Genomic DNA, 9635 nt, shown 5'->3' on the forward strand with positions numbered 1-9635 from the left:
GACGAAACGCTTCACACACGAGTGTTCGCGCTACCCGCCCCCCTTGACAAAATGGCCTACAGGCCTCATTTACGCACATGAAGTCCGAGAGCATAGTCTGCAATCACAATAAAACTTTTATTTGTTGGTGTGATACCGTGTGAATTCTGTGTCCCAGAGTAGGAGGTAAAGGTGTTCCCAGTAAGAAAATAGATGTGTTAATGTAACTCTGCTCTCCTATGCATGACGCAAATAGTAAGGGATCAGCGGTAAACGAGGCCACGCATTGTCTGCCCCCCGCCCTCCCTCTGCTTGTCAGGAAGCAAGCTGATTGGCCGAGGCCTAGCAAAGGGTGCCCGGGGATCCAAAACTGCAGGCCGCACTTAGCTTACCGTTAAAAATAAACCAAAACAATAATCGACAAAACTGAGAAGGGGGAGAAACACCGATAGAGTCTGAAGACGACGTTATCAGGTAAAATTATTTTGAATCGGTTAGAAAGGCATGTGGAATAAGACGCAAGGGCCCAGTCGGCCGTAGCGGGCCTCTTTCAGCCTTGTCGAAAAACAACATGGAAGATAATGCGGCACAAGCGGCCTCACCTAGCTTAGCAAGCTAGCTAGCCGAATGGACGGGTGTCATCGCGCGAATTATGCTGACATGTTAATAAAGACTCTTATGGGGTATATGGTTTTGTTGCATATGCTAACGACCTTCCTTATGCTGTAATGTTATGTAAAAGTGGTGCTTAAATTATTAAATACGATCGGCTGTTGTAGTCCTTGAATTAGCCAGTATGCTAAAACAAAATGGCGCTGGCAGGAACCGTCCTAGCTTTCGTGCTAGTTAGCTCCGGTGGGTGGAGGGGGTAGCCGCCCTGGTATGCATTGCATAACGTCTGCGGTACTTTCAATGGCGGCCATAAACTCTGAGCATGTGTAGTTTTTGTACAGAGTGCACAATACATTATTCCTCTTACAGAAACGACAGTTGTGCAGCACAGTATTAGCTTTATACCACAATAGATCCGTGAAAACCAGGGACCCACAACAGACCATTGCAGACTTTACATATTTTGCTTATTATGGACCCTTATTTGACAACAGTGCATTTCCTCTCACAACACCAGACAGGACTCGTTTTCCAAGAGGTACCAGAGACGTTGCATGTGTGCTCGTCCTCCTGTATACTGAGCGGTACAACCTTTTGTCTTAACTGGGCTCTTGCCATCAGGCACAACCAGCTCCAGGTGTATAGCTATATAGTATGCTCAGGTTGAAGCAGCCTGTAGTACTCTTAATAGACAAAAGATGGAGCCAGTGATCAACACAACAACCCTCAGTGGCAGAGTTGTGTTGTGCAGCTATGAGACAACTGTCAGTCGATTAGTGATCGAAAATTAGTTTCACGCTATTTAATTGCTTAGTTATTATCCAGGGAAAAAATACACGTGAAAACATTTGTTGGCTCCAGCCTCTTAAGTGTCATTTATGACATGAAATGTTCAGTCTTAGAGTTTGGGGCTGTTGATTGGACAAAAGAAGCAATTTAAGATGTCACTTTTGACTTTTGGAAATTCTGAGGTTTTTCACTTTGTTCACATTCACATTTTGTAGACTAAATGATAAATCAATAATGCAAATAATTGTTAGCTGTGGCCCTCATAGATATGTATTTTACTTGGAAAGAGACCATTATTTGTGGCAACACCAGTACCATTATTATACATCTAAACATCTTAACAACACTACACATATTTATAAAATTGCAGATAATCACTCATTACTCCCTTTCTATTTGATTCTGTGTACCAATTGCTTGTCTTTTTTTCATTGTCAGAGGCAACGTTTGCCTTGATGGAAGGAAGCACATCACATATCTTAATGGTTTTATTCTAAGGGTTTTGTCATCAAATGTGAAGGTATGTGTTGAATACGAGCCATTGTGATTTTCTCAGTTTTTGCATTCACTTTGAATAATGTGAAAGAAGTAATTCACAAAGTACTACATTTTTCAGCCTTTTTTTCTGAGTGAAGACATGGATCAAGGAGGAGGGGTGTTAGAGCTGCACACTCAGGAGCTAAAGATGCCCCATGCTATGATCATGCAAGACTTTGGTAAGTGGTCACATAGACCAAAATGACAATCATTATGACGCAACTGAAATGAATTTCAGCATGCAACATGTAATCCCAGTCTTATTTTCACAAAAAGATAAATTCATAAGATGACATCTCTAACTCATAACAGTTTCACTGCATAACAACATAAAGGAGATTTACCTTCACAAACATATGATGGGAAGCTGCACTATCTCTACTGTCGCTATAGTGTGCAAAAAAGTGGGTTGTAGTTTTGATTGTCATTTTGCCATTTGAAGCTCTCTGTCATGCACTTCTTTTTCCATCTTTTGTTTTCAGTTGCGGGCATGGGAGGTCTGGCTCACATTGATGGGGAGCACATTGTGGTGTCTGTGCCTGAGGGTATGCTTCTTTCTGATGTGATGACAGATGAGGGCATCCTCCTGGAGCATGGGCTTGAGGTGGAAGGCCTAGAGACTCAGGTGGTCGAAGGACTGGAAACAGAAGTAGTGGAGAGCTTACATGCAAATGTAGAAGGCTTGGAGGCAGAAGTAGTTGAAGAGCTGCAGACACAGGTGGTAGAGCTGGAGGCTGAGGTTGTTGAGGGACTAGAGGGTGAGGTGGAAGTAGAGGGTCTCGAGGCACAAGTGGTGGAAGGCCTAGAAACTGAAGTTGATGTTGAAGGTCTGGAAGCTCACGTTGTTGAGGGCCTTGAGGAGGAGGTAGAAGTTGAGGGTTTAGAAGCTGAAGTTGTCGAAGGCCTAGAGGTAGATGTTGAAAGTCTGCAAACTCAAGGGGTAGAGGCCCATCAAATGACCAGTGAAGACATGGTGTCCTCAGAACATAGTGTCATTATGCCTGAGAATATTCTTGGGACAGAGGTTGCGATAGAGGAAGCACTCGACCCACATCATCACCACGTGCTAACGTCAGACCTCATCCAGGACTCAAACCACCACCATGATGACATGTCAGACCAGGTGTTTGTGGCAGAGTTACTGTCTGAGCATCAGGACAACACTCTAGACCACCAGCTTGTGTCAGAAGGCTTGATGGTGACAGAGGCCAACTCTGAGACCATAATCCACCAACAGCTGCCAACTGAGGCTGTTCCCCTTCAGACAGATGAGGATGATGATGCAAGGAGCAGCTCTGAGGATTACCTCATGATCTCCTGTAAGACAGCTTGACATGTGTTAACTTATATTAATAAACATTGTTCTTATGCAAAGCTTTATAATTGCTGATTTCTGATAATTAAGGTTGTTTATGTTACTGTAGTGGATGAGGTGGGAGAGAAGCTGGACATTGGAGACACTCCACTTGAGATCAGCACTGAGGTAATGGAAGACAAGGAGTCTAAAGAGGAGGACGGGTCAGAGGTCATCAAAGTCTACATTTTCAAAGCTGAAGCAGATGACGATTTAGGCAAGTGACTGAAAAAAAAATCAATTCAGTTGTTTCAACAATATAATTTACCTGTGCATTCTTGCCTGTTAAACTGAATGTAGATCATGACTTTGATTAAACTGTGTTTTTTCCCTCCCAGGTGGAACAGAGGTAATCACAGAGGATGACTACCAGAATGGCCATCCTGACCTGGAAGCTGCATCATCAGGTAGACTGGGAGTTGGACGCGACAAGATGGTCTACATGGCAGTCAAGCACCAGCCAAAAGTGGAAGAGGATGATGAAGATGACAGTGATGATGATGACGATGATGACATCAGTATGTTCCTTTGTGAAACAGCTTTTGACCCATTTCATGAGACAGGTTTTGTGACTGTAAATAAGTAGAAGGTGTGAATCTTCTACCTTTGACTGTTGAAATGAGATCTGTAAGAGGCGCTGCTTAACATCGGCATCCTTTTTAGACAAATTACTCACCAAGATGTTTTTGCCTGTGTTTGTGCAGTTTGTTTAAGAAATATCACAATCTGGATAGATAATATGACAGTGCCATCGAGCAGTTAGCATGTTTCACAATGTAAGGTTTCTGTGCAGTTGATAAGTAAATGTAAACCGTATTTGCAGGTAATACCATTGATCAGGTGAAGAATGGAGCTTCTGGACCATTTCTGCAAATCCGAGAGGGGCTGGGTGCTAACCGTGCCCTCAAACCCAAAGCCAGAAAAAAGAAGAAAGGAGAGACACGGCAGTGTCAGACTGGTATGAACAGTACCAAATGCTTTATGCTAAGATAATAAGTTTGTACAACAGATTTATGTGATCTGATAATAAGAATTTCACATTTTCAGAAGGGTGTTAACAGTACTTCCATTTCCATTCTTTCTCAACCCTCTCTCCCAGCTGTTATCATTGGACCAGATGGTATGCCCTTGACTGTCTATCCCTGTCACATATGTGGGAAGAAGTTTCGTTCACGAGGCTTCCTCAAATGCCACATGAAGAACCACCCGGACCATCTGCTTAAGAAGAAGTACCAGTGTACAGACTGCGACTTCACCACCAACAAGAAGGTCAATTTCCACAACCACCTGGAGAGTCACAAGCTGCTGAGTCATAACAGTGAGCGCTCTCCAGAATACACTGAGTACACACGGCGCTACCACGAGTCCAGCCCCCTGGGTTCTGACAAGCTCATTGTCAAAGACCGAGAGCCCAAATTGCATCACTGCAAGTACTGCGACTACGAGACAGCTGAACAGGGCCTGCTCAACCGTCACCTGCTGGCTGTGCACAGTAAGAACTTTGCACATGTGTGTGTTGAATGTGCCAAAGGCTTCCGTCACCCATCAGAGCTGAAGAAGCACATGCGAACCCACACAGGCGAGAAGCCATACCACTGCCCGCACTGTGAGTTCCGCTGTGCAGATCAGTCCAACTTAAAGACTCACATCAAGAGCAAGCATGGCGCAGATCTGCCGTTCAAGTGCAGCCACTGTCCTCAAGCATACGCTGACGCACGGGAACTCCAGCGCCATATAGAGATGGTGCAAGGCCACAAGACCCATCAGTGCCCACACTGTGAGCACAAGAGCACCAACTCCAGTGACCTGAAACGACATATTATCTCCGTTCACACCAAGGACTTCCCCCATCAGTGTGACGTGTGTGAGAAAGGCTTTCACAGGCCTTCAGAATTGAAGAAACACGCAGAGACACACAAGGGCAACAAGGTGCACCAGTGCCGGCACTGCAACTTCAATGCACCCGACACCTTCACCTTGAGTCGCCATATCCTGTCCTTGCACACGAAGGATCTCCCCTTTAAGTGCAAGCGCTGCCGGCGGGGCTTCCGGCAGCCCGCTGAGCTGAAGAAGCACATGAAGACACACAGTGGTAGAAAGGTTTATCAGTGCCAGTATTGTGAGTATAACAGTACGGACGCTTCTGGCTTCAAACGCCACGTTATCTCCATTCACACTAAGGACTATCCCCACCGCTGCGACTACTGCACCAAGGGCTTTAGGAGGCCTTCGGAGAAGAGCCAGCACATAGCCAGGCATCACAAAGAGATGTTGATGTAATGTCGTCACACACACAAACACACTCCTCTTTCCTGAATGAATCTGTGTCACACACCCAGAGGTAATTTTAGTGTATTAACAAAGAAATGGCGGATATAGGTTGTCAGTGAAGACAGCGACATTATAATTGCCATTCTGTGTTCTGTGTTGTAGTGGGTGTAAAACTCCTTCCCCAGGGGTAAAACAAGAACACATTTTAGATGGGTGTGAAGTCTAAAACACAGTGTGTACACTGAGTGGGACAGCTGTAAATTGTTTTGTTGCAGAAAATCACATATGAACATATATTCAGGGTCTCAAATGTCTATATTTTTATACCCACTCAGCTGAAATGCTGCAAGGTGATTACTGTGTCCTGTAAAACAGAAAGTGGTGCTTTGCAAACGTCATGCCAGTTCTTCATATGTTGTGGAAGGAGTACGGGAGGCGTTTGTGCCCAGAGTACCAACTAGTGTCTCTTTTCCTTATTAACTAGCTTTTACACTGACACTTGTTTTCAACGCCATCTGGTCATTCAAGAGTTCATAAATTGTTTTAAGTGATGTTGAAACACATTAGGCACACACATTGTTCCATTAAATAAATGAATCATGCATAGTATGGGCTATATTCCGTTAAATTTGTCTTAAAAGTTGAATCAGAATTTTTCCGGTCTGATCAGATGTGTCGAAAAAGGAGGAGAAATGTTGCAGCATGGTATATAAGTAGAAAATCCCTTTGTTGTGCACAGCACGTGTCTGACACAGAAATCTGCTATTCTGTCTGCTGCGATGGTGCCGATAATTAACAGATTTATTATTATATTAACTTGACAGATGGTTTTCTTCATGTTTGATAACCCCTGAAGTTGTTATATCTGACTGCCACTGTAAGTTGCGTATATGTGATGTTACCTATGACACAGATGTGCTCTCTCAGCTAACCATGCCTTACATCTGTTGATCTTTATTCCTGAAGCACTGATGAATACAGCTAATCATAAAATAAGTGATTTTAACTCTCAAACATGCTGTATCAATACCATTCTCTCAGAGATTGTTTGAGTTAGTAGAAAGCACTTTAATAAATCTTTGTGTATTTTAATTACACATGTCTCACACACACACACACACATTATGTAGGATATAGATATATATATTCTACATAATGAGCAATTACAGAGCTTTGTGAGTTGGTAATGGTAAAGATTGTTTTGAGTGTTATTGTTAGCAAGTGGGCACGATCCATTACCACATCAAAACTGAATTGTCAGTGACAGTGGTGGGTGAAACCATTTATTGTTTTGTTCTATGGAAAAGTGATTGGGTTTTGTGTTTTGTTTGTGCTCACTAACAAGTTTCCCAGACCCTCTTCCTACAGTCCTAAATAACCCAACCCAATCCCAAACATGGGATTATTCCCTTGATGTCAGTGGTCATCATATTGGCATTAGTCTTTAAAGTATGCACATATGCTGTCTCCATGAAATTAATTGTGGCATATATTAAAAATTCCTGCATTTCGTGTACCTTAGTCTATATTTTCTTTCAGTCTGATTGTGGATATACTACTGGTGGGGAAGAACCAAAATAAACAATTATCTTTTTACGCTTTTTGTATTTTCTGTCCTGCGAAAAGGAGTCACCTTTACGTGACATCTTAAAGACCCAGTCAGGAATTCTATCGCCGTCTAACCCTTGTTTATGGCCACGCAGATTTATAAAGGGTTGATTGTACCAAATCTGTATTATGTTTGACCAACATCAGCTCTTGTTGATAATTCAGGACGTTTCTTAAATTTTCTCAAAAAACAAACAGAAAACATTCACTTGTTCCGATTCATGGGTTTGCAGGAATATTTGTACACTGAGTGCTCTTTAACTTATCTGTCAAGCTGACAGTTTCCGTTGTCCCTGCAGCACGGCTTCAGCATTTGTTGTGACTGTACAACTTCAGTCCAAACAGGCCATCTTGTCATCTAGTAAAAGGCAGTGCCACATTTGAGTTGATCACTAGCTCATCCTCCTCCACACCTGTGCATGCATGTAGGTTTTAGTGAACGAGGCAGCTGAATGAGTACTGTACTGTCCAGTCTTGTGAATGCTATCCCAGTAGACATCAAAGTGTTCCACTTTAGGTGGCAAGCAGTGAAAGAGGCTGCTGATTTATTTAGAATACTACAGTTTCAATTTTAGACCACAAACATCAGAATTGTTAGTAGTCAGAGGGGAAAGGTCAGTATGAGAGAGTGAGAAATAGTAATGAGTGTAAAACTGCATTTGTTGTATACATTATTGTATAGGAAGGATATCATTGCTTTGGGGTGGTCTCAGAGGGGCTTTAGAAACCCGCCCTGACCCTAAATGGATTAAGGAAAAGCTTCCTTCTCCCAGGATAATTGAAGTGCATTGATCGAGGACCTGAGCCACACCATCTACACGGCTTCATCCACCTGGAAAGCTGACGGGCCATGCAAACACTGAAGACGATGAGAGTATCCACACCGAGGGGAGAAACAGACAAACATGCAGAGAGGGAGAGATGGGCAGAGGATGAATCTCCTGGGTGGGGGTAAAGATCCAGATCAATGACTGGATGGGGTACCGACAGCCAGGACAGAAAGAGACGGAGGTCCCGAGGTGCCTGATAGTCGGGCTCAGTCTTGTTATTAAATAAACATTAACATGTTTTTCCTCTACCCTGAGACTCACTGCGGGGTTGACTGTTTCAACAAGATGTGTTGCAGTCGTGTCTGGTTTCACTCCCGTGTCATCTGTCTTGAATGATGTATGATGCTTCGTACTGAGGGAAATGAGGCTGTGCAGATGGGTTCTCATGGACACCGCAGACACCTTAGAAAAGAAACAACAGCCTGTTCAATGTTGTTGATCCCACAGAATATCTCATAAATCACTTACTGGTGCAGCTGTCAGCACGAACCGCTGAGAATGTTGAGATCAATATGCAGACATACCCACAGAATCCTCCCTAAGTAACCCTTCACTTTCATTGTGTGATTCAAGCATTCGGTACGAGTAGCATGTTTAGTTGTTTTTCCTCTGAAGGTAGATTTAGCAACAGTGGTAGCATTAAGCACTGTCTCAATGTGCTGAACCACTTTCTCTCCCACGGGTTGCAAGCCTCTTCTCTGCCTGTTTTGAATCAGCAAAGCATCAAACACAAATGTACGCGGGACACCGACACCGCAATACGCCTCGGAAGGCCATCACTGTGATGAGAACTGACAGACGTACACAGATAATCCAGCTGCTGCAGAAGGTCAAACTAATTTATTTTATGTAGTCATTTTGTCCAGGATCAATGGACTATGGTCTGGATGTGATTAGAGTGATGAAACTGCCAGTAAAAATCCACAGTCACGTGCTGATAAGTGAAAAGGTCACAATTCATACACAAATTATCGTTACTATTATTATCACAAATACACATTTCACTAATTCAATCATTTTAAGTCACTGGCAAGGGATATTTGTTGACAGTAGTTCCAAATATGTAAGCGGGGTTATACATCAGCGTTGATTATTTTGGATATTTTGTTTTAGGCTGCACAAGATTCTGGTGTTACACAGCATATTGCTCTTGCATATTTCAGTGGAGGGAAAGGCAAACGGAGCTGGGACTGTGTCATCGACTTATCTCGTTGGCAGACAGCTCTGCCATATTACTCCCAGATCCTGTGGTGGCCCACATAACCAGAGCCGCCCGATCCAGAGTGTCGACGACCAGGCTGCAGTGCTGCAAGCCAGTTGGAAACTGCGTGGCCCTCACGGAAATCAGTGCCAAGATGCTCGGAGATGGGTAAAACTGGCCCACTGATCAGTCAGAGAAAGAACGGTGTGGTGGGCTACTCACGAGAAGAACAAGACCGAGACGCAGAGCATAACCAGCCTGTGCAAGTATGTCCAGCAGCTAGTATGTGGATCTTGGGCTGGGATTGTTTTGTCAGGCTGATATTTTAAAGGTCAGGGATGAACTTTAATGCTTAACTTTTAAGCCCAAAATGTACTATGAAAGGAATCATAGCAGCTACTCAAGTCACGTCACCATGACAACTGTGCCAAAATCATCTGCGTGATATGGTTGA

General features: G+C 43.5%; 1 protein-coding gene across 1 annotated transcript; it reads left to right on the plus strand.

Moving 5' to 3' along the window:
- Nucleotides 1–67: 67 nt before the first annotated feature.
- On the plus strand, nucleotides 68–7136 carry znf711 (zinc finger protein 711). Its single transcript, XM_046406025.1, has 8 exons — nucleotides 68–453; nucleotides 1819–1900; nucleotides 1997–2096; nucleotides 2400–3236; nucleotides 3342–3488; nucleotides 3610–3789; nucleotides 4095–4229; nucleotides 4371–7136. Exons 3-8 carry the CDS (start codon nucleotides 2018–2020, stop codon nucleotides 5549–5551), a joined length of 2559 nt encoding a protein of 852 aa, XP_046261981.1. The 5' UTR covers nucleotides 68–453; nucleotides 1819–1900; nucleotides 1997–2017; the 3' UTR covers nucleotides 5552–7136.
- The last annotated feature ends 2499 nt before the right edge of the window (nucleotides 7137–9635 follow it).

The sequence above is a fragment of the Scatophagus argus genome, chromosome 12, assembly GCF_020382885.2.
Source record: "Scatophagus argus isolate fScaArg1 chromosome 12, fScaArg1.pri, whole genome shotgun sequence".
Taxonomy (NCBI): Eukaryota; Metazoa; Chordata; class Actinopteri; family Scatophagidae; genus Scatophagus; species Scatophagus argus.